The sequence below is a fragment of the Lemur catta genome, chromosome 3, assembly GCF_020740605.2.
Source record: "Lemur catta isolate mLemCat1 chromosome 3, mLemCat1.pri, whole genome shotgun sequence".
Lineage (NCBI taxonomy): Eukaryota > Metazoa > Chordata > Mammalia > Primates > Lemuridae > Lemur > Lemur catta.
The window spans coordinates 15719959-15745507 of NC_059130.1; the positions used below are offsets into that span (position 1 = coordinate 15719959).

Here is a 25549-nt window from a genome sequence, read left to right on the forward strand (position 1 = left end):
CATTTTAAACTCTATTTCTTAGCTTGCAAGTAGGGTAAAATAACAATAAACTAAAATAAAATAAATTCTAAGAATTCATCCTGCTTAAATATGTGGAAAATTGCCTATATAACTTTAATTGCAACAGTAATCAAATTGTCTAAGACTTGCTGAGGCTTATTACACTCTCAGCACTATTCTCAGAGCTTGCATTTATCTAGGGATCCTCACGGAACTCTGTGGGGTTACGGTCATTATTCTCATTTTAGATACAGAAATGCAGGCACAGAGAGGGTAAGTAGATTGCCAGAGTTCACACTGCTAGTAAGTAGTGGCACTGGGAGTCAACCCCAGGTAGGCTGGCTCCAGAGTTTGCACATTTATTCATTATGTTCAACTCTTTCAAACAGTGAAAAATTGAGAAAACTCTCAAAGTCCATTGAGCAGGGCCTGGTCCATGGAGCACAATGTAGCTGTTCAAAACAATGAGGCACCTTTACATGTTCTAATAAAAAAAAAAAAAAGATCTCCGAGATACTTTGCTAAATGAAAATACAAGCTGCTGAACAGAATTCTAAATATGCTCTACTCATGCACAGTAGAGTATACATGCATATGTCTGATTGTATGTGTGCCTATGTGTGTATTTGTATATATTTAGTATACCTCTGAAAGAAAACACAATTAACTGGTCTCAGTGGTTGCCCCTGGGGAGGGGAGCTTGGTATCTGAGGGACTAAGAGTCAGGGGCGAGAAGGAGGTATGCTTTTCCTGAAAAGCCTTTCTGTAACTTTGGAAGTTCTTCATTTACCAGGCTGAAGATCTTCAGGATGCCCAACACCTAATGCTCCCATCTCCCACCTGAATCCTGAACCAACTGAGCGACAAGAAAGAGGACTCAGCAGATAGAGACCAAAATAGCATCTTTATTACGAATATAGTTAACAGTGGAGAATATAGCATGTACTGTAGCTGCAAAGAAGTAGGCTTCAGAGGACTGGACTCCATAACTGGTACAGCTAGACCAGAACAAGTCTCCTCCCCTCCCCACAACAAATTCAGTGTCTCAGCCTGCTCCTAAGGAGTTGCGGAAGAGCTCACATACACTTTGAAAGCCGCACCCAGAAGATTAAAAAAGGAAGAGGAAGGGGCAAAGTTCCTCCTCCCAGTTTCCCGTGTCAGACAAGTCCCTCTGCCTCCCACGGGGAGTCACTGGGGACTGTTGTCCCGATGGAGCTCGGTCTACAGGTAAGGAAGAGGAGTGGGAGAGAGGCATTCACCACAAATCTTTTAAAATATATTAAATGATATCTTTAAAAATCAAAGTAAGAAAACTGAAGTTCAAGGAGATGAAATAATTTACCCAGTGTCACCCAGCTAGTTAGTGGCAGAACTGAAATTTAAATGGAGTCCTCGGACTTCAAATGCCTTGATCTTTCCTCTGCACCAAGCTGCCCCACAGCGCTTATAGCGTCAGGGAGACTAGAAGGGCAAAGCCAGGTGGCATCATCCAATGAGCATGTTGTTTCTAAGCGGGAGCAGCTGCTCCTGGCAGCCGGGTTTTGAGGGAGAATCTGTGGAAGAGGGTTAGATAAAGGAGTAGGCTCTGTGGCAGTGAACAGGTAGAGGAGAAACACCAGTTCAGGGAAATAGCCCGGCGAAGAGGCTTCGGCACAAAGAGAGCAGCCGGCCCCACGAGGGCAGCAGAGACCCAGGAATGGCCCTCTCCCTTTGGTGGCCTCCAGGAGGCACACACAGGGAAGCCTCTGGAGCTTTCAGCTGTTGCCACACTCTGGACTGACGTTAAACGATTCTGCTAACCCTGAAGCCAGAGGCCACATCAGCTTTCCAATTCAGAGCCAGTGCCTTACAGACACCGCTGCAAGAGTGGAAGTAAGCTTTGTCCCATAGCCACCCACTTGCTCGTGAAATATCAAATTAATTGCTCTTCCCTCTGCTCTCTTCAAGCTTCCCATTTTTTTTTAATTTTTTTTAATTTAATTTTTTTTGAGACAGAGTCTCGCTCTGTTGTCCAGGCTAGAGTGAGTGCCATGGCATCAGCCTAGCTCACAGCAACCTCAGACTCCTGGGCTTAAGCGATCCTACTGCCTCAGCCTCCCGAGTAGCTGGGACTACAGGCATGCACCACCATGCCCGGCTAATTTTTTCTATATATGTTTTAGTGGCCAGATAATTTCTTTCTATTTTTAGTAGAGACGGGTCTCGCTCTTGCTCAGGCTGGTCTCGAACTCCTGACCTTGAGCGATCCACCCACCTCAGCCTCCCAGAGTGCTAGGATTACAGGCGTGAGCCACCGTGCCTGGCCTGAAGCTTCACATTTTTAACAGTACCACTCAAAACAAAGTCTTGCTTTTTGTCTCTTCTGTCATGAGAACTGGAGAGCAACCAGCCTTGCTTGAGGATAAAATGAGTAATTAAACAATTGAACACAGATTCAAAGATCTTTGCTTGGTAAGGGAACAAAAAACCTCTTGGGTCATGGCATCAGAAAAAAACCTGTAGGATTCTCAGAGGAAACAGTTCTCCAGATAGTGTGAATGTAAATCTTCCAAGACATCTATAAATGTCTTTAACTACTGTGGAAGATCTATATCTGCCATCTTGACTTGTATAATAGGATGTCCTAACTGAGGACATGTAAACTGGATTGCTATTTGCAGAACCAGTGGGATAGTGATCCCTTTGTGTAAATTCAATATATGGCCACAGGAGAGAAATTGGGGTTGTTTTGTGGCTGAAGGAAAAGAGAGCACTTTTGATGTTGTTTGATCTGAGACTGCCAGGGTGGGGGCTGCATGGAATCACGGAGATGTGATGTCCACACCCTCATCCCTTCCCTTCAGGCTGTTGAGTAGCTCTGAGTTCCACGCCTATGGAGAGAGGAGTTAGGGTGGACGCTGAAGGAACTGTGTTCATGAAAGACTTGGTGAGAGTCTGGATTGAAATACACAGGGCACGTGCAGACAGGCAATCTCCCTGTCCCAGCCCTGCTCGGACCAGAGAACCACCTGAGTATCCTGAGGACAGAGGCTGGCCAGCACCCCCTTAGAAGAAACCAGCGCACCTTGAAGAGCTGGGTTCTGATGAGGGCAGCAGAGGCAGGGGAGGGGAAGCCCTACAAACTCCCGGAAACATCAGGAGAGACACTATCGGGGGAGAGAGGGCACAGATATGCAGGTGGGGGCTAAGAGTGGTGGTAATTCTGGCGTTAATGACAATGGAACCTCACTTGTACTCATGAGGCTGGTGATGCCTTGGTCTTGATTTGTGTTTCCCGATTTCACAGAATATCTTACTTAAGTTATCACACCTTGGTTTCTCATTGACCAAAAGCAGCATCCAGTGTGCTGACAGTTTCCCAGAAAGTATGCAATTAATGGCCTGCAGTGTTTTCACCAATAGAATCTGAGAACCACTGATTTAGTCTATCTCTCTTTCCCTAGGCAGGACAGCATTTAATACCAACTCAGAAATGAGTTGGAATATTATACTTTTTAAGAAACTTTTCCAGAAATACTTTCCCAGTAATATCCTGGGAGAAGTTAGTCATACCTTGGAGTTCATTCAACACTGGTCAGGAATTTATTAGCTACAAAATGCAAGTAATTTCCTGGCCCCAGACCCATATTCTGTACCTCTTCTTATTTCTGGCTAATTGAATGCATGAGAACTAAGATCTTGAGATGTTATTTGATTGCAGCCTTGCTCAAGTGTGGTCTAGCATACATAGCTTCTCTGACTACCACTGTTGTTACCTAGCTGCAAATGATTGCTGGCAAGCTTAGTGGGTCCTTCAGAATGCCTGAGAGATCAGAATCAGTCACCGAGATGTGGGCCAGTTGTCATGGTGATTCTATTGTAGCATCACTTTATTTATGAACCAAATAAAAGAAATCTTCAGTCACATCTGTTCAGTCTGAGCCATTTCCTTTACAGTCAGGACACATGAGACAGGCTTCAAAGAGTTACCTACTTTGTCATGGAAGAGAAAGAGAAAACTGAATTGAGATCTATTGCCTACCTTTACTGAATGCAGTCACTTTTGCTCATCTTTGTACCCCCAGCAACTAGCTAGCATGGTCTTTGTTTGTTGAATGAATGAATAAATGAATGAATGAATAAAAATCCTGGGGAGTATGAGAATGAAGTCCCCAATTTATAGAGGATAAAACAGGCCCAGAAAAGTGTGAAGTTCCCTGAGGTCATGCCTTAAAGAAGTGACAATGGTTTTAGCAAAAAACTAGACCACAATAATGTCCCAAAGGGAGTGGTCTTGGGCAAACCTGGGAAAGTCATTGCTTTGTCCACACGCCCACTTCCACATTCCCACAGATCCTAGAGGACAAAAGGTCAGGACCTCACAGCTTTAGCTTTAGATTTCAGATTCTCCTGGCTATAGACCCTTGTGTGTCACCAGTAGGTGTTCCTAGGATTTGTTTTCTCTCTCCTTCTCTGAAATGTTGTTTTTCTATATTTCCCACACCCAGGGAAGGTTAGAGTCTGTTTTGTGATTATGCCTACAGTCTCTTCATTCCCTAAGGTGTTCCTGTGGTTCCTGAGAATAAAAAGAAAAAAACAAAAAAACTATTGGCGAATGGTGGCACTTGTGTCTGATGTTCTTTCTACCATATGCATACTTGAGAGGTTCACCAAATCACCACGTGGTGGCATACAGGGTTTGCTGAGCAGTAAGGTCAGCCTCTGTGTCTCTGATGCCACCCCGAAGGGAAAGGCGGGCAAGTCCACATAGTCTCTTCTCTATTTAGGAATGGGGAGACCTAAAGATCAGGTCACCGTGGGACACAGACTCAAGACAGAAAAATGAAGGAGGGGACTTACCAAGGTTGTGAGGGTCACAGGAGAAGCTTGGTTGGTTTTTTGGCTTCTAGCCAGGCCTATACCTGTAACCACCCAGAGGCAAAAGGAGACACAAAGCTTAAGGGTCACTTCCTTGGCTCAAGACAGGGCTGAGACCCTTAGACCCGTTCTCTTTTATCTTGACTTTTCTCCGGGAGACCTATCTATACCTGCTTACCTAGTCCCAGAAGCTCCTTCCTTTGACAGGAGCCTTGGATCCTAATTCCTCCAAGTGAGCAAAAAGTTTTAGTCAAAGTGTAAAGCTGCCTCCCAAGGTTTGTGTGCTGGGCAGGCAGGTGGCCCTCCAGAAAGGGAACCTGCGGCGTTCCTGTGTTATCTGGTTCCTGGTTGTCTCAGGACCTCCCCCCTTCCTGATCTACACATTTATCTACTTAGGAAAGCCACAGTGCTTCCTCTGTCCTTTTCATGATGGCTTTGTCACCATGACACGCAGGTGTCTTCCCCAGCCCATGAGCTGGCTGCACTGGTCTCCAGGAGACCAGGCAATCTGAAGAGGGTCACATTCACTCATTTGACAGCTGCTCCTTGACCTCTTTCATCTTCTCTGATTCCTGCCTGTCCACCCATCTCACCCCCTCCCTCCAAATGGCCACTTACCCCTTTTATTCCTTTGACTTCTCCTCCTTTTGGACAAATGGCTGACTATAGAGACAATCCCCAAACCCGTGATCAGTACGCAAATGATGAGAATGGATTTCCTAGAAGGAATCACAGCAGATGTCACGTCCTTTTGGTTCTCTGCTCTGGATCCCCTTTTCTGGGGTCTGCACCCCCCCACCCCACCCCGTTACAGTAGCTCCTGGCAACTGTATTGCTTTAGACTGACCCTGTCCCTTAGACCATGCTTGATTGGACCTGGTGGGCATCTGACCAAGCTGGACCAATGAACCCCTTCCTCAAAAATTAACAGAGAATTGGGAGTAGGAGAATCCAGTCTCAGACTGACCAGTCTCCTGAATGGGGGAGAAGTAAACACAGGAACTATAAATGAATGCCTTCTCCTGTGGGGGAGAAAAAAAAATATATATATATGTGTGTATATATATACATATATATGTACATAAAAGGGGCAGCACAGAGAAAGAAGGAAGCAAACACACATAAGAGTAGCAGATCAGACACAGAGATGAAATTCTGATGACAATTTCCCCTGACTATTGCTCTTGCTCTTGACAATTTCTGAGGGTGGCTACATCCCTGCTCCTGCATTTGAAACACTGCTCTTTCCTTATGAAAAATGTTCGCTTTTAATTAAAATAGTTCGAGGGCATTTTTGCTGCTTACAACCAAGAGTCCTAAACTATTGTATATTCTTTTGAAAGAAACCAAATAATCACATCAAGGAACATAGTTCAGGTGGAGAAACTGGCGTGCAGCTGAAAAGTGGTAGGTGCAAAAGTCAATCTTCATGTTGTATTGCTGTTGCCCACCACCTCCCCCGGCCCCAAGCCATTTTATCTCCTAAGATTATGACTCACCTGGAGCGATCGGCCTTGTGGACAACTTTGGAAGTCATGCAGCTTCTGCTCTGGTTGCCTGGTAGGTCTGAATCAGAAAGGATTTGTTGAGAGTCATATAAGGCCCATACCTAGGAACTTCCTCTGCCTACCAGCTGCTTCTCTGCCTGTCACTCTCTCAATCCCCAGAGAAGGAGTGCCCTGGCTGACTTCAGGGTAAAGCAGAGGTGTCAAGTTGTATAAATGTGCCCTGCATAGGGAACAGTCTTGAGACAGAGCGGGGACCCCTCTTAAAGGCCTGCCTCCTCCCCGAGCATGGAAATAAGAGAAAAATCTTGAGTCCTTTCAAGGGAAATTCCAGGCACCTAACTGACTTAAAAAGTAAATGAGCAGCCTGCTAAGCAAGAAGATAGTATGAATAATAACAATAGTCCTCCAAGCAAGCCAGAATCACAAGGTATTTTTATTCCCTATGGAAACTCATACATGACATCTTACCTTATATTTCTGAGTTGTTTTCGGAAACTCCCACTGGATGGAAAATGCAAACCCACTGTCACATAGTCCTCAGACAAGGGAGCACTAAGGACCGAACTCTGACCACCATTCTTTATTCTAAATTTCTTCCTGAGGAGCGTGAAGAAAATCACACCCATGACCCAAACCAATGCACAACCTCCAGGTATTGGCTTGCAATTCTGCCTGCAACTTCTACTTCTCTAAAATGTACCCCTGCCTTAAAAACCCTTGCCTGCAAGCCCTTGGGGAGTTTGTGGCTTCAGTCTTAGTTTCCATTCTCTTTGCTTGGTGCCATGCAACATGTGCCCTTTTCTCCTGCTGCAAATCTTGGCGTCAGTGTCTGGTTTTACCGCGCTGCACAAGCAGACCCCAGTTCATTTCGGTAACAATTTATTGGCCACCCAGATGGCATAACAGCCCCTGGCCACAGCCATCCTGGGACCCCATCCCGCAGCCGCCTGAGCAGTTTTACTCAGGGACTGATTTGTGCGTTTGGCTGCTGACAGACATCGCTGGCCCATGGCACTTTCATTTTGCAGTGTCAGAAACAGACACTTGGCTTTGTTAGGGCTCATAAAACAGCACCCCAAAACGAAGGCCTCGGAAGCAACAGTTTTTCTCCAAACTCTTCTGTCCTCCTGCCTCTCAGTCCCCATTCTTCCCTGAGGCTAGCCATAAAATAGAATCCCTCTTCCCGAAGGCAGGTCAGAAAAACCAGAACCTCTTTTCCCCAAAACCAGCCACAAAACCTAAAAATATTACTCTAGCTTTGTCTCCACCTTTCTGTGTAAAAACTTGCTGTAAAGAAATTATCTGACCTACGTAATTTGACTATAAGTCATAAGGCCCCCTCATTCCCAAGAGGGCCCTGCCCCATACCCAGAAGGCAGGGATGCGCCGTCGGAGAGGCCAAGAAGGATCTAGACAGACAGGCCTGGCTGGGTTTCCTCACTGAGTTTATTAGCATTAGATCATACCCTTTTTGTCCAATTTGTATTTCTACATGGCTCTCCATACTTTGTTGAACCTAAGCATGCTTTCCCCGTATATTTGGGTCTTGATTCTGAAGACTCCGTGAATACATGTTAAATAAATTTGTATGCCTTTTCTCCTATTAATCAATCTGCCTCACATCAGTGATTTTTCAGTGAACCTTTAGGGAGCCAAGGGCCTTGGTCCCTGCAGTTTGGAAGGTGTCTTAGGTAATGGCGAGTTTGCGAGTTTGCATGTGGTGGCACAAAGGTATTCTCCCTTTGGCCTCTTGGCTCTTCTTCATCAGAGCATCTGGTTTGGTAGGGGATTACCCCTGAAGAGCTGAAGGGACTGTGACCTTGAGAAACTGCATTTGATTTGCTTGAAACCGTTTTTGGTTTTGAAATTCAGATTTGAGAGGTCGCCATCTTGTCATGTCTCTTTGGGGAAGCCCAAAGGTGGTGGCAGCTTGGTGGCCTGACTTGAGTGGAGGAGCTGTTTTCTGTTTCGTCTGTTTTGCCAAGTTAAGACTTCAATACTGAGCAGAGTCACTGGCATTTGTGTCCATGTTATGCGTGTAGTATAATTTTGTCTTGGTCAGTATGGGAAATGCTCATTTAATTCCTCCTTGTAGCCTATTGAGGTGTATTCTGGAAAATCGTATCTTTCGCCTACAAACCCATGAAAGAAAAAAAAAAATGGCTTTCTTTTATAATCAGCAAGCAGGGTAATCAAAGCTCCACTCTTGTGGAAGCAGCAGTTGAGAGAATCCAGGGCCCAACGAGCCAGTAAAAGGGTAAAAATGCCTTACAGTTGGGCTCCCAGCTTGTCTCTTTTTGTGGAATCCAGTTGAGCAGATGGCAAAAAAAAAAAAAAAATCACTGTTTGTCTTGTCTGAGAGGTTTTCAGTAAAAGGAAAAAAAAAGGTTGGTGTGACTAGTTTTGGGATGTAGCAACTCTGATACACTTTTTGGTACTTTGTAATATAAATATTCATACTCTTTCATCCCTTTCTTCCCAGTAATAGCCTTTTCCTTTGTCTTGGTCTTTCTGTTATCTGTCATGAAGAGGGGTACCAGTTGAGGTTCTCTTTTTTTTTATGTATTTGAGGACTTGACCTGTGGCCAAATGAGAGTGCTCTCTCTCAGTCTCCACCATCTGGAGGTGGCGGGAGTGGTTTTCAGGTCATGTCAGGTGGCCAGTCTGAAAATGGCTGAGAACCTGAGACTTTTCGTTGCAAACGTGTCAAGCTCTCGGGAGTATTTGTCTATCTTAGCCTATTTCTGAGAGTGTGGGGGAAGTCTTTGGGATTGCTTATTCTCCAGAGACACTATTAGATTGGGTCACTATTAAAATAAATATGCCAATGGAAATTCAAGTTGTTAATGGCCAGCAAATGGATCCTTTAAATTAGACTTCTAAATTAAAAAAAAAAAAAGCAAATTTTAGAGATCTCTTATTCTAAACAATTGCCTTGTATAAGTATCGATGAAAATTGAATTAAAAAAGAGATACATAACAGGCCAGGCGCGGTGGCTCACGCCTGTAATGCTAGCACCCTGGGAGGCCGAGGCGGGAGGATCACTCGAGGTCAGGAGTTTGAGACCAGCCTGAGCAAGAGCAAGACCCTGTCTCTACTAAAAATAGAAAGAAATTAGCCAGACAACTAAAAATATATAGGAAAAATTAGCTGGGCATGGTAGCGAATGCCTGTAGTCCCAGCTACTTGGGAGGCTGAAGCAGAAGGATTGCCTAAACCCAGGAGTTTGATTGCTGTGAGCTAGGCTGATGCCACGGCACTGGAGCATGGGCAACAGAGCGAGACTGACTCAAAAAAAAAAAAAAAAGACATACATAACAGTGTCATGGCTAGCCTTAAAAATTCACATGACAAAATTAAAGAGCAAAAATCTGACCTGAAACAAAGTTGAAATTTTTTGTATGCTCAAACTGCTTGCTTTAGATTTCATGCGAAGTTCACCATGAAGGCTGCTTAAAATTTTATGCTTTCACCCCACAGTTTGGGTTCAATTCGTGATCAGAAAACTAGTCTTCTTGGTTTGATATTTGTTTGAGTTTTGATTTTTTTGGGTACTCATTTATTGATCCTTTTCCCTTCCATGGACAGCTTCTGATTTCCCGTATTCTCCCATCTGTAGGGGAAATACGGGGATTTGGGGTCTTTGTGTATAGATGGTTAGCTGAGAAGTTGAGAGCCTAGAAAATTTGGCCAGACGGAAATGTCAATTGTACTCCAGTTGCAGCTAGTGAAACTTTCCTTTGTTTGAGCTGTCTCTGGGGGTGTTCCAGATCTCATGAGGACTGCCTTACACCTCTTTAGAGATGCCTGTGTCCTTGATTAAGTCATAACTGTGGTTAAGGCTTATTGGTTTCACTTGGGAGGTGCCTTTGATTAAAGCTTGGCTTTAGTGAGTCAGTTGAGAGGGAAGATTCAATAGAAAAAGATTCAAAAGCCAAAAATACCAGCTGTTTGTCCCAGCCAGAATCTGAATGAGAAGAAATTTAAAAGGACTTTTTTAAGGGTTCTTTGGTCAGAAGTCAGTTTAATTAAAGGCTGGTATCCAAGCTGTACTATAAAAAAAATAATAACAAAACCCAAAACTTTTGTGTGTGTGACGGCTGACAAGTCCCTGGCTGAGAGGAGTTGTTTGCAGTAAACAATTATTACTACAAATGTTTTAGAGAAATGTAAGAAAGTGCATTGTGAAAGCATTAACCATCCTGTCACTTGTCCTGGTCCCATGGCATTTTCTGTCTTTGGGAACCGAGATTCCGTGTGGGTTCTGCCCTGAGCTCAGTGGTCCAGTTGAAAAGCAGAATGAATTAAGAAGCCACCTACCTAGCTAGATTGGTCTCCAAAATACAACATTCTGACATTTAGCTTGTTATTTTTAAAAGATTTTCAAATTTCCTCTAGGCTCGTATGTATCTCTCTTTATCAAATTGACTTGATACATGCTTAATTTGTCTTTGAACTTATAAGGACATAAAAATATGGTTTTTGTTAAAGGAAAAGTAATTTAGTCTAGTTTAGAGGTTTTTAAAGATTGCTTTAAATTTAAAAACTATGGCTGGGCATGGAGGTGGCTCACACCTGTAATCCTAACACTTTGGGAGGCCAAGTTGGGAGGGTCACTTGAAGCCAAGAGTTTGAGACCAGCCTGAATGACATAGCCAGACCCCATCTCTACAAAAAATAGAAAAATTAGCCAGGTGTGGTGGCACACACCTGTCTTCCCAGCTATTCAGGAGTTTGAGGCAGAAGGATGACTTGAGCCTGGGAATTTGAGGTTGCTCTCTAGCCTGGGCCAGAGTGAGACCCTGTCTCAAAAAAAGTTTTTTTTAAAATGTTAAATAAAACTAAATAAACATAAAAAATGTTTAGAAGAGAGAATAAAAAATTATAAAAAGTTATGAAAGATTTATAAAAATCCTATTTTGTGCAGTCAAAGCTGATTAAGATTGGCTAGATCTATTTAAGATTCTATTAAAATTAACTTTAATATTGGTAATACACTAATGTAAAAGTAAAATTTGCTTTACTCTGTCTTGAATGAGACTTTTGTGTAACAAGAGATAATAAAGATTTTTGTTCACCTTTGGAATAAACCATGAAAAGGAAGGGAGAAAGAGACAAATTTTGTTTGCCTCATGCTGTCTTTGTTAGGTCTTTTGGTTGACTGGGAAACGGAATCTCCTCTCTATCAAAGTGTAAAGGTTTTTACTTTTTGAAATCTATAAATTTCCACTTTGGCTAAATAAGCCCAGCCACAAGTACTCTTTTTTTTTTTTTTTTTGAGACAGAGTGTCACTTTGTTGCCCTGGCTAGAGTGAGTGCCCTGGCGTCAGCCTAGCTCACAGCAACCTCAAACTCCTGGGCTTAAGCAATCCTACTGCCTCAGCCTCCCGAGTAGCTGGGACTACAGGCATGTGCCACCATGCCCTGCTAATTTTTTCTATATATATTTTAGTTGGCCAGCTAATTTGTTTCTATTTTTAGTAGAGACGGGGGTCTCGCTCTTGCTCAGGCTGGTCTCGAACTCCTGACCTTGAGCGATCCACCCGCCTCGGCCTCCCAGAGTGCTAGGATTACAGGCGTGAGCCACCACGCCCGGCCACACAAGTACTCTTGAATACAGGTTTTTGATAACTTTAGAAGGCAACTATGTTCACCACTATCCCACCAACGCCACCAGGTTTTTGATAACTTTGGAGATAACACCATTGGACTAGAAAGAACCTTCCAAGACTCTAGTTTAAAAAGCTGATGTGTTCATGAGGACTGCTAACCCAACATCAAACAGAACAAGAGTTACTTACATAGGACTGAACTGACAGAGGACTGAAATAATTTTTTATGACTTTTGTGTTTGAAATATTGTTCATTCATTTTATGTTTTGTTTTTTCCAGAAGTCAAGAAAACTTTTTTCCTTTAGGCTACTTACAGCTTTCAGAAAATTTGGCAAAATATACTTTGTGAGCAAAATTTGAAGCATTTTTTTCTCTCTACCTGATTTCTCCAGAATTTGGAAACTATTTGTGAATATTCTTAATTTATAGCAATAGAGTTATTTGCATTACTTCAATAAGAATTTGTTTTCTTTTGTTAATAAGACAGGATTGGAATTGCTGGTTATTTTACCAAGGCTTTAACTAGAATAATGTATTTTCAGGTATGACCAGACTACTTTGAAAAACAGGCTGATTTTATAGAGCCGATAAAAAGCCCCTTTGAAAGATGGCCTGGTTCTTTGTCTATGCAGTTCCTTTACAAGTTTCCTGACCTGTGGTGAGTAAAGAATGTCACTTTCAGATAGGCCCAGGAATCTCAGGTTATTTTGGGACCTCGAGAAGAGAGTAACTCACCCAGTTCACCAGACTGTATTGCAGACAGTCTGATGGCAAATCCTTGACTTGGTTAGCCTCAAGCCTTTTAAAAAGTCCAATCTAAAATTCCTCATAAAAAATCTAGTAAAGTCAATTTTAAAATAACCTATGTGGCCAATCACTATTCTTGCTGCACTTTATACAAATAATCAGGACAAGTATAATAAGACTAAACCTTACTTTGCAAATAAATTGGTCCCATTATGATTTGTCTTTAGTAAAAATAGAAAACTAGAGAGAGAAAATTATATTTTAAAATGTATAGTATACCTATTATTAAATTCTAGCCTTGTCCATTGTTTTTGAGTTTTTATTATCTGCTTACAATTTGGATGGAATCTTGAATGCTTTCTTTTTTTTTTTTTTTTTGAGACAGAGTCTCACTCTGTTGCTGGGGCTAGAGTGCCGTGGAGTCAGCCTAGCTCACGGCAACCTCAGACTCCTGGGCTCAAGCGATCCTACTGCCTCAGCCTCCCGAATAGCTGGGACTACAGGCATGCGCCACCATGCCCAGCTAATTTTTTCTATATATTTTTAGCTGTCTAGCTAATTTCTTTCTATTTTTAGTAGAGACGGGGTCTCGCTCTTGCTCAGGCTGGTCTCGAACTCCTGAGCTCAAACGATCCACCCGCCTCGGCCTCCCAGAGTGCTAGGATTACAGGCGTGAGCCACCGCGCCTGGCCTTGAATGCTTTCTTGGCTGTAAGTCTCCAAACTAACATTTCCAAATTTTTCTTTGGAAAACAAACCTACTAGCTACAGATCCTTGGTTTAATCCAATTCACAAAGCCATGCCATGAGACCCTAACCTTAATCTATATGATTGGTCTGGGGTCCTCTGTGCACCTCCAGGATACCTATTTGTGTGGAAAGGTACCAAGGAACCCCCTTGGCTTGTAAATGTATCGACAGCTGGCACATACATGGAACTTACCTGTTAGGTTACTCAGTTATTTCTTTTTCTATACATAAATCTGCTGAAACCAAGCACTGGACTAGCTCCATAAATTACTTTCTTGAACCCAATGATCCACAAACTCGCTTTGGGGATTCATCAATCTATAGTTGCCTGGTACAAAGAAGACAAAGCTGGGTACTTCTTTGCGTGGACTTTGTTAGCTTGGTAAGGAGTGGCATCCCACCAGCACATGATTAAAAATCTCTCCCTCACTTTAGAAATTCTTGCTGATAAATCTGCATTAGCAATAGCCATCCAGCCTCCTGGTGTAAACTGCACATTCCTTAAAACTCAAAGAGGGTGCCAACCAGTTTGAACACAATATTTTTTTATCCCTATAAAGTAAGTTATTTGACAGTTCTATCACCCTTAAATAATGAGATTCAGAAAATATGATTAAGTATAGAGTTTATTCAAGCCCAAATCTGGGAACAGCCGTCTAGGAAACACTGACTCCAGAGAAATGGGGTCAGTGCTCTGAGGTTAAAAGTTAAGGTCTTGCTTACATAGGCAGAAGACAAAGAAATTTAGTGCGATTATAACATTTTTTATACAAGGCTGGTTTATGACTTCAAACAACTTAAGTAGTTATAGTTTTTTTTCTTTTGTATACAGTTTGTTTTTATTCTCTTTCCAATTTCCAAGAGTATATTTTACGTTCCGTCTTAGACAACACGATAGTCATGAAGTCTTTGCGTGGGAAAGGTGAGAGGAAGCTAATCTATAATGACGATGAACAGTAAAGAGGGAAGGGGCCTTCCCTGGCACCCTATGGTCGTCTGCAACATTTTATAAAACAATGTAGGTAAGAGAGAAGCCTAGTGCATAGGCAGAGAAACAAAGACTACAGCTTCCTAGGTTACAGCTGCCTGTTTATGTGACTCAGGTCCCAAAATCACACCCCTGAAGGCTCAAAATATTTTAAAGTTCCAACAGCTTAGATTTTTAATTACTTATTTTCATAGTTCCCGGGGGCTTGGTCACTTGCTACAGCCTCAGCCAGCTCTCAAGAAATTCATCTTCAAGATTCTAGACCCACAAGGCTGACCATGGTGTACAGAGATTTAATAACAACTTCAAAGCCTTTCCTGACCATCAGCACAATGACCTCACACCTGTCAGACCCCTTCAGCCTGGTCCAAGGTCCACGGACCAGATTTCTGTGAGGGAAGAGAGGTGTCAAGAGCACTCCAGGGCCCAGACCCCTGCCCCTTCCCCAAACTCCCAGTTAATCCCCAACACTATCAACGGCCACCCTAGGTTTGAGGGAGGGAGAGTCCAGATCACCCCTAAGAACCTAGGGGGAGTCTGAGTCGGTGCTCACTGGCTTCAGTGTAAGTTACTACTCCCAGCCAGACCCTGACAGGCTTCTTACCTTTCCCAGACCAAAAGCCACTGGCAAGGGCTCCTTTGTTGTCGGTCACAATCAGCTCTGTAAAATCCATGTCATCCCTGGCAAAGTCCCGCTGGATGCCACACCAGTACCATCCTGTGTCCCCCTTGGTCAGGCAGGACACAGTGACAATGAGTTGGTTTCCCGTGTCCCTCAGGGCCACACGGCCGGTGCTGTTGGGGGTGAAGGCAATGACGTTGCAGTAGTCCCTGAAATAGCCTCTGCACCAGTATTTGGGGTGATCCTTATAGTGGGCATCGTAGCTGCAGATGGCAGAGGCTGTGTCCAGCACAAAGCTTTCCTTGACCTTTTCGTCCATGACCATGGCATCTGTGAAAACACACACACACACACACACACACACACACACGCACACACACCATTGTTCTTTTTAACACATTGCAGCTCCTGCCCGACTAAAGGATAATTAGAGAATTAGAGGCTGAGTTTGGCTTTTTGAGGGTTGGTAACTGTTATGGGCTTACCTGCCAACCCAAAATTCATATGTTAAAGTCCTAACTCTAGCACCTCAGAATGTGACTGCAATTGAACATGAAATCTCTAAAGAGCTAATTCAGTTAAAATAAGGTTATTGATTGGAGTGGTACTTAATCTAACTTAGTTGATGTCCTTATAAAAAAGAGAGAGAGAGATTAAGACACTGACAACACAGACAGAGGAATGACCCTCAAGGGCCAGACGTGGGTATCATCCAGGTTGTGCAGTAAACGTCTTCTCACAGCAAGGAGGCAGCCACACGCAAGCCAAGGTCAGGCCTCGGGATGAAGCCAAACCTGCCAGCACTTACTTAACTTGAACCTCTAGCACCCTGAACTATGAGTAAATAAATTTCCATTGTGTAAGCCTCCCAGACTGTGGTATTTTGTTATGGCATTCCTAGAAAACTCTTACAGCAACCCTGGAGAAGTCTTTTTCCTCAGCCTGAGAGTGGGTAAAATATGGAGAACGCTCACCATTGCTTGGCCGGGAGCCTGTAAGAGGCTGAGGCTTACTGTTAGTAGATCCTCTGTCCCTAGTTCCCACCCCACCTTGGCACCTTCAAAAAGAAAGTGAGAAGGTTTGAAGACTTCTGTTGGCTGCATAGAGCTGAAAACAGAGGGAGTCAGGTTCTGTCCTTAGGGGCTAAGAACTTCATGTTTCCTCCCTACGACACCAGCACAGGCACATTATCAATCTCAGGATATTGCATAACGAGGAAGTCGTACACACCATGTCCAGCTTGACCAGGGCTGGAACAACATCTGACCAAGGAGAAGAGATGGGGCAGCAGAGCCCATCCCTCTCTCAGCCTTCCAGATGTGTGCTGGGGACCCGCCCATGCTCCTCAAACGTGGCTCCCAGTGGGTGGGGCCATCCTACAAAGCAGGCTCCCATCCGTGATGTCATTCTGTTGTCATAACAACCACACAAGGAAGATCGTGTGATCCGCAATTTACAGGCATGGATGATGACCCAGAGAGAGGTGCAGGGACTCTGAAGTTTGTACAACTGAAGGGTGACAGAGCCGGGACAAGGCCAGTCTTCCAAGCCTGGGATCAGGCTTGGGCAGAAAGAGGAAAGTCTTGTCCTCATTTAGCTGCACAAACCTTTTTGAGGGGAGGAGGGGGAAGTAAAGCGGAATTTGGGTAAACCAAAAGGGAACATACAGAGCCCTTATTTTAGCCAAAGGTTTCAAACTCCCCACAAACCCTCTTATCAGAGATAAGAACAAGAGCTAATATGGACAAAACCTATTTTCACCTCTTTTATTTTCCCATCCACTATTTGGGTGGTTCGTGCTAACAAGCAGGGACTCCCAGTAGGCGAGAACTCTACTCCAATGCAAGGTCTCTGGGAAGACCAGCTTGGAAGCTGGAGATGTTCCTGCCCCCATCTTACCTGAAAAGAGGGCCAAGAAGAGCAGAATGAAGGGCCACATGGCTGGAAGGAAGCAAACCTTTAACCGGAATGGTAGGATATACCCAGGGAATCTCAGGAATCCTGGACCTATTTAAGGGAAGCAGATATGTTTGAGCTTAAGATGGTTTTATCCTGTTTGAACAGACCAGTGAAAAGGGAGAAGAACCAGTTAATCCAAGCAGTGCTGCCATATATAGGTATCCAGGTTGTACACTGCACAAGCGTACTTCATCAGAGGGTCATCAGAGGGTTGCCATTCATGGACATAAACTTACTTCTGGGGCAACTAAGAAAATTCTGGGCTTCCCCGCAGAACTCCAGACAGCAGTGGAGATCTCTCTCCTAGATAAATTTTCTCTGACACACAAGGCCTTGTACATACTTAGAAAAGCAGATGCACACACACACACACACACACACACACGCACGCACGCACGCACGCACATCTCCCCCATCACTGGCCCACATTTGTAGATGCTCAATTGTGCCCTGTCCTGTTGGCAATGGTCCTGGCATCATCAGAGGACAGACTCCTCCTGTCTGTCCACCACTCTCGGAGGCCCAATTCCTATGTAACTGACAGGAGTCCCAGTAAAGAGATCCCTAGCTAACCCCACACTCACACGGACACTGCAGCCTCACTGGGGGGTGTGGCTGGTGGGTGGAGTGTGCAGCTGCCAGTGGCCTGTGTGCCTGGAATCTGAAGCATGTCAGCAGGCAGAAGTGTGGGTGTTTGGATGTCAGCAGCCAGGGCTGCGGACTCCAGACTTCTTGAAAACTTTCCTGGGAAGAGCTGGGACAAAACAAGATTTGTCATGCACCAGCCGCAGCTTCTCCTGAGTCCTAGCAGGACTCACATGTTCTGACCACTCATTAGAAAAGCCTGCATTATCGAACCACCCCTCCAGTGAAATTAGCTAGTGCTGCTTATCACACCCCAGAGCTCGCACTTCCCATCAAGGGCCAGACGTGGATGTTGTGCCGGTTGTGCAATAATGTCTTCTCTTGAGGACAGGGAGCCTTCCTCCAATTCTCGCAAAGTCAGCACAGGGGCTGCGGCAAACCTGCATCACGGTAGGTGTTTTACCTACATTGACCCATTAACTCCTCATCGAAAACTTCTGAGTTCAACAAATAAATTGCATGGCAAAAAAAAAAAAAAGAGACATAGACATACTGACTAATTGTAATAGAGTAAACTTATTTGGATTTTTATTGAAGCAAACAATTCAGAAAATTGATGCCATTAAGAAATAATTGTTAAATTTTGTTAAATACCACGTGATAATGGTGTTGTCATAGGCAGCCCTCAAGATAGCTCCTGGTGTTCACGCCCTTATGTAGTCCCCTCCCAAACTGAATCAGGGTTGGACTGTGTAATCCACAAAATATGGCGTAAGCGATGGTGTGTGACTTCAGAGCTAGGTCAGAAAGGGTGTACAACTTCTGCCCTAGTCTCTTTTTTTGTTTGTTTGTTTGTTTTCTTCCCAGCCTGTGGCGTGTTATGCCCTAGTGTCTTGCACAGCTCCCTCTGGGGGAGTCAGCCACCATGTCATGGGCACTCTCAAGCAGGCCGTGGAGGGGCCCGTGTGGAAAAGAACCCACTTGCCCACATCAACTTCCCAGACATGTGCGGGTCACCTTGGGAGTGGATCCTCTGGGCAAGTCAAGCCTTCCAGTGACTGGAGACCCAACAACCTTGTGAGAGACCCTGAACACAAACTACTCACTCCACCAAGATGCCCCCTGAATTCTCCACCCATGGAAACCACATGAGATAATAAAGGATTATTGTTTTGAGCCTCTAAGTTTTGGGGTAATTTGTTACACAACAATAGATAATTATTGAATAATACAGATATTGTGTTTATATTGTTTAAAAGTAGTCCTTATCTCTGACAATGCTGAAATTGCCAGGACTTGATTAACAACTGACAACTTCCCTAATTTTTGTCCCCACTTCCAACTTAGGACTGACGAGAGAGCGCCGTTAGGGTAACATGGCTCCAGCATCTTGGGATCCCACATAAGCAAACTGAAGCCCAGCTCACGGTAAACAGTAAAACAAAACTTAAGTTTAACCGATCGGAAATGACCAAGTAACCTCTAACTAGGGAACTTTCCACTTTAACCAATCAAATATATTTTGTTTTCCTTCCACAAACACCTTATAAACGTTTCCCCTTTCACCCCCTCAGTGAAGTGTGCTGAACAGCCTGCCGTCTGGAACTGCCTGATTCATGAATTGCTGGATGCTCAAATAAAATCATTCCAATTTTAATGTGCCTAAGTTTACATTTTTATGCCGCCATAAAGCTTTCCCACTCTTCTGCCTGCCTTTGAGTCTCCGCCAAAATGCAAGTGACTGTGGCCGACTCCCTTGCTATAGCAAGCTCAGAATAAACAGCCTTTGTTTGTTTTCATTAGGTTGGTCTCACAGTTGATGTAATAAAAAAAAATAAGACAAAAAAACCACAGTTACACAACATCTACCTTTGTTCTAGCTTATTCATATGGAAGAGGAGAAAGAAGCAAACCTCGGTTTTGCTGGCTGGTCTTTTTCCCTTATGTCTTTAGAATAAAAGCCCACAGTTATCCTTGACTGCTTAGCTGAAAGAGAACTAGCCAGGAGAGGGGCTCTCTAAACCTGAAACCAGGGCAGATCTCATCACTTCTAGCCAAGCTCCTCACCAATGACTCTTGGTTCATCTTTTCTGAGTTTACTCTAAAAGACATTTTTACTGTAAGGACTTCTTCTGGGCTGATGAAACACCTTATCTCAGGAGATTCCTCTTTAACAAAAACAAAACAAAAAGCACAACTCCCTGCAAGCCATCAGTGGACTTGCTAAGCAGTGGTAATCAAAAAGAAAAAGAAAAAAGGAAAAGAAAGGGAAAGAGGAGGAGGAAGAGGAGAAGGAGGAGGCAAGAAAAGAAAAAAGTAAAAGCAGTTCTGAAACTGAGGAGCTACAGCTGCCTAGTGACACCAGAAGATTCAGGAAAGACTGCTGTTTTGTCTTGAGGGAAGTGGTCACTTTAAACGAAGTTTCAAAAAAAGGGCAAGGCTTAAGTTTTGCTATGGCAACTAGGTTAGAAATTTATTTGTAAATTAAGAAGCTTGGTGTGAAGATTACTGGGAGACTGAGAGCTGATCAGCCCTTCCTCTTAATTCTCCAACTGGGCAAAGGTTGTTCCGGGGCAGAGCAGTGTGCCAGGATCAGGAGAAGCCATAGAATAAACCCAGGGGCTCATCCTAGAGGCGCATTTTAACTAAAACAAATTAATTGAGAGGAAAAAGCCTAGAATTCTTGATTCTTCCTAGGCTGACAGTAAGAGAAACAAGGATGCTTTGCTGAAACGAAATGTTAACAAGATAAATTTTGTTATCAGGCCCTGGCCCAAGATTAGGGCTAGGATAAATTTTCAGGACTGGCTCAGAATTAACTTCATTTGCAGATACACTTACCGTATTTGATGTAGTTTAATTGAAATCTCCATTCTGCTGCTCTTGTTAATATATGGTCTTGGGAGTGAGAATCCACAACTGCAAATTTGGACAGACCAAACCAAAGATGCCACCTTAAATTTCTAGAGCCATACTCCAGAAATGCTCAAACGTGACTGACACTCTACCCTGTCCAGTATCCTCATTAACCAGAGATCAGCAATAGTAGCTAAGGCAAAAAAAACCCCAGCAGTCCTCAAGTCCTCATCTATCTGTTAAGTGTACATCAGGTGAGCTTGGTGAAGTTACAAGCTCCTCTTCATGTCTGAGAACAGGTGGCAAGAAGCTCAGCTTCTCCCATAAGGCAGGGCTGAGTGTAAATCCTGGCTCTACTACTTGTTAACCAAGAAATTATAGACAAGTTCCTTAACTTCTCAGTGCCTCAGGTTTTTCTTCTGCAAAATGGTGATGATACTAATGGTGGTACCCACCTCACAGATTGTCAGGATCAAAAGAGATAATGCATGCAAAGTGCTTAGTGCATAGAAAATGCTCGACAAGTAATAGCTGCCCACTGTGTCTTTTTGCCCTTCACCCTCTACTCCCATTAGAATGAAACACCAGGGAAATGATTAGCATTCCTTCTCTAACAGTAAATGAGTGGTTCATAAATTTGGCAAATGCTCTGATCACCCCAGGAATAAGAAGCAAGGTGTTCTGAAGCAAGGGGTAAGAAGGTGAGCATGCCACATGGCTCCAGGTAGCAAGCCAGTTGAGTGCCAGGCACAGCCAGCTGGGCCTTCAGGGCCCAGACCCCAGCAAAGAGCCACCCAACAGTTAGCTATCAGCTTTTATTTACTCAAACACATCCACAGGTAAATTCAGCAGCAGTTTAAATCCCCCTTAAACTCAGTTCACTCCTTCTGTTCCCACCATCTCCTAGGCATCTTCTAAGAACGAGTTCTTTGCTAAGTTCCACAATGGCATGTAACTGAGTCACTATCACATATGTGTCCAGACCAATTAGAATCTTGTTGGTAAGTCAATGCAGCACCCTTCAGGCTCCATGACTTCTTCTTCTGTTTGGGAAGGAGGAACACAGGCAATAGTACAATAATACATTGTCCTCAAGTCAGGCCTCCAGAAAATTGAATTCAGGAAGAAAGACAAGAAAAACAATTGAAGTGGAAGAAGAATATCATAGGGGAGGTACAAGAGGAGGTATCCAGCCAAATGCTCCCCACCTCAGCAGATAGAATCAACAATACAAAACGCCCTTGACCCAGGCACATAGGCCAGGCCCTCAAGTGTCCATTGATGGTCAATCTGAAGGTCAATGAGACAGAGAGTCACCTTTCATGGATAACTACTCAGAAGTCTGCTCAATGCTTGGGTCCAAAGAATCAGAGGGATGGCAGATCACACAGGCTTTGAGGATCAAAAGGTAGGTTTCCTTGAACTTCTTAATTTTATAAGCATAGACAATAGGGTTCATCATGGAGTTAGCATGGGACAGCAGGATGCCCAAGTACAACACAACTTGTGGTACCTCACCACTAAAGTAGATAACACAGTTCATGATGGATAACGGCAGCCAGGACACAGCAAACAAGAAGAGAACCAGAGACAGGGACTTAGCCGTCTTGAACTCCCGTCCATAAAATGCACTTGTCTCTTTAGAGCTAGAAAAGTTCTGACTGAGTTTGTTCCGGATGATGTAGAAGATGTCAAGGTAGATGACGCACATGACAACTAGGGGAATTAAAATCCCGGTGAAGAAGCTGAAGTAGACCATGTAATCCATTCTTATGACTGAACGGAACTGGCAGCGGAAGAAAGTGGCATTTCTGTGGTACCCTGGGGCCATTTTCATGTTCCAGCCAAACATGGGTGTCAATCCCAACAGGAATGACACCAGCCAGCAAAAGCCCAGGGCCAGCCATATTCTTCTCTGAGTGGTGACCCTTTTGTATCTGTTTGGATGAGAAAAACCAGTGAGTTCACAGCAGCAATTGCTAAAGGGTAGAGGGAGATGGCACTGGCAAAGGAGAGAGAGAGAGGGTGACATGAGCACACACCCTCTCAATTCCCCCATCTGCTGCTAAGAGAGGAGAGCACTGATACTCTATGGTGATTTCAGCTAAACTCTACTGGCTATGAAGACAGGATGAGCAGACAATGCTTAGAGAAAAATCCAGCAAACTTCTCTGGGGAATCTTCTAAAGAAGAACAACCTAGAATGGATGGGGAATATGTTGCCAAGAGTCATTTCCATTTCCAGCTCAAGAATTCTTCAATTCCTGGGAGGTAAGATTTATCTAAGTCTCCTGGGATCACCTGCCTGGTGAGAAATGATCTTCTCAAAGCATGCTTGCCTGCCACGTTCTGCACTGTTCCGTTTGGCTGTTGTGCAGATGCTCATAAATTATACTGTGTCTCTCCCACACTCCCTCTACCTGTGCCTGCCCCACGTCTCTATTTGTGCGGGCATCCATACTTGGTGTTTGAGTTCGGTGAGTCAGTGGAGTTGTGAAGGTTGTGTTGAAGTGCTCCAGAGACCTTAAAAGACTCACCCAGTAAGAGTCACTGTTTCTCCTTAAACCATCCTTCCTGACAGCAGCCTACACAGACTGCAAGAAGGAAACTAAGACTGTTAAATACTGACTATACACTCAGTAGATTTTATCTCAGTTAAATCTCACAACAAACTGAGGATATTTTTATGATAATCTCCATTTTATTGATGGCAATTGTGAAAATAATAGGAATTATAGCTACCATTTATAGAGCATAAACTGTATACCGGGCATTTTTCTAAGAGCTTTAAATATGTTAACTCATTTAATCTTATGAGGAAAGTACAATTATTTATCCCCATTTTGTAGGTAAAAAATTGAAACACAGATAACCTTATACAAGCTACCAGCAGTGGGGCTAAAATTGCAACAAGGTAAGTCTGAGTTGAGAGCATCTTAACCACTATGATACAGATGAGGAAACTGAAGGAAGAAAACATAAATAGATTTGCCCTCAAGATCTGGCATTTGAACCCAGATTTGTTTATATCTAGAACTTGTTTGTAGCCCCCTCACTATGCCCTTTTCTCAAGAGAAGAGAGGAGAAACATGAGACCAGTAAAATTTAGGACACCTGGGGAATTAAACGTCTCTTTGGGCAGTCTGTCCTCTTCACATGGTCACATATAAGCTTGGTACTACTGTGGGCAATGAAGAACGTTTTTGGGTAAAAAAGGTCTCACACTGGAGGAGGAGGAGCAGGAGGAAGAGGAGAAGAAATATATATATTTTAAGAGTTCTCTTCTCAACCTTGAGGTGGGCACAGAATAGAAAGCAAAAAGATGAAATAATAACCTACATTTGCAAAGCAAAAGAACCATCAGTTGATCTTCCAGATAAGAATCTGTCTGCTTCTCCTAAAATAAGAAATCTTATCTGGTAGGGTTCTAACATTACTAAAACTCAAGAGCATTTTTACTAATTGGAGATGCGTCAAAGAGTTCATCATCTTTAGCTACCTGGGGGATTGAGCATCCGCCCCTACTCAGTGGAGAAGGGACTGGAGCATTCCCCATCCTAGTTCCTGAGTCTCAGCTCCCCATCGCTCAACCCCTCACAGACCGCATCGTAAAAAGACATTTGTTGCCCTATTTCAACCTCAAGGACCAACAGGGGCTTGTTTTCACTCAAAAGGTCTGGGATCTGAACTTTGTAGCCCCACTTCGCAGGCGCCTCTACAACTGCCTCACCCCACCCCGCAGGCTACCTGACGGTAAGCTTGACCCGCAGGTACCGGTCCACAGCAATGGCCAGCAAGGACATGATGGAGGCGTGGGTAAAGATCAGCAGCAGGCAGGTCATGAAAAGGCAGCTGTAGAAGTGAACTGTGATGCCCAGGCTGATAACAACGGCCAGAGGCATGACCAGCACCCCAACAGCAATGTCAGCCAGCGCGAGGGAGACAATGAAATAGAAGGTGGTGGTCTGCAGGCTGGGGTTCAGCTTGACCACCCAGATGACCAGCACATTGCCCACGATGGCACAGAGCCCGATGAAAATCTCCACGGTGATGTAGGTATAGTCGGCCAGTGACGGGACAGTGCTGTTGATGGGCATCTTGCCTTCCCAGAGGTGCCTCGAGGGTGACAGGTGAGCCAGCAGGATCCGTACGGGCCAGTGGGCCTAGCTCTTGCCAGACATCTTCCCAGAGGTCCATGTGCAACAACAGTCTAAAATTCACAACTCGCTCATTCCTTCTTCTCTCTGGTGGGGTGATCTCTTGGAGACCCCTCTCCTTAGAAAGGGCCCATCACAGGGCGATCACTTTCAGCCCCTCTGCCGGCCACACATTCCTGGGCTCCTAGAGGCCTGGAGGATAGTCCTATGTCGGCTGAATCTGAAAGTACTGTTGCTCTTAGTTCCCCAGAGAGACACTCTCCAGGCCTCAGCCCTCCCCTGCCCCCAGAGGGCTTTTTGTGTTCCCTCGAGATAAGCAACCTTCTTTAGTGTTGTTTCAGGAAGTGAGATGGGCCAAGAGGAAGTACAGAGCCCAGAACTCTCAGCAAAAAGTTGGAAAGAGCAGAAGAGGTGGTATGTGTGGCAAGGATAAGGGTAGAAATGAAATTAGGTATCAAAATTCATTCATTCAGGACCAATGAGGGTATAGGACTGGGTGGGAGAGAAGCTGGGAGTGCCAACTCTGCAATATTCCTGCTTTCTGCTGGGCTAGCGGAAAGGTCCTGTGATAAGGAGGTGGATGGGAGAAGCAGAAGAACAAGAAAGAGACTTTGGAGGCAGTTTCCTAACCTTAGCCAGAGCTTATTCCTTCTAAATGCACAACAGCAAGCACTGAGAATTTAGCTGCATGAGTCAACTCTTAGCTGAGCACAGCTGGTACCCAGCCTTTGCAGCAAAGATCCTTTGTCAAAGGGACAAGCAAAGATTCTCTGCTCAAAAGAGCAAAAACTCAGCACCTCCTGTATGCATCACATATGCTGAGCCTCAGTCTCTCTTCTCAGCCCACACCCCCAGCAAAGTCTCTCATGCTCTCACACTAGCACCAGCTTGTGTCAAAGCTATTTGA

General features: G+C 44.2%; 1 protein-coding gene and 1 long non-coding RNA gene across 3 annotated transcripts; one reads left to right on the forward strand and one right to left on the reverse strand.

The window, feature by feature from the left end:
* Positions 1-1136: 1136 nt before the first annotated feature.
* LOC123635036 lies at positions 1137-14748 on the forward strand. The gene is made up of 3 exons (XR_006734033.1): positions 1137-1227; positions 12522-12637; positions 14658-14748. It is a non-coding gene; the product is annotated as an uncharacterized LOC123635036 (long non-coding RNA).
* Positions 3899-24919, reverse strand: ADORA3 (adenosine A3 receptor). Of its 2 annotated transcripts, XM_045546795.1 has the most exons (7): positions 24233-24919; positions 16985-17076; positions 15068-15415; positions 6357-6423; positions 5476-5576; positions 4840-4901; positions 3899-4335 (listed from the first exon to the last, which is right to left on the reverse strand). In XM_045546795.1, exons 1-7 carry the CDS (start codon positions 24580-24582, stop codon positions 4210-4212), a joined length of 1146 nt encoding a protein of 381 aa, XP_045402751.1. In that variant the 5' UTR covers positions 24583-24919; the 3' UTR covers positions 3899-4209. The 2 variants fall into 2 exon arrangements, with proteins under 2 accessions (XP_045402751.1, XP_045402750.1); XM_045546794.1 differs by lacking the exons at positions 3899-4335; positions 4840-4901; positions 5476-5576; ... (1 more) ...; positions 15068-15415; positions 16985-17076 and adding an exon at positions 21287-22422.
* Between the last annotated feature and the right edge of the window lie 630 nt (positions 24920-25549).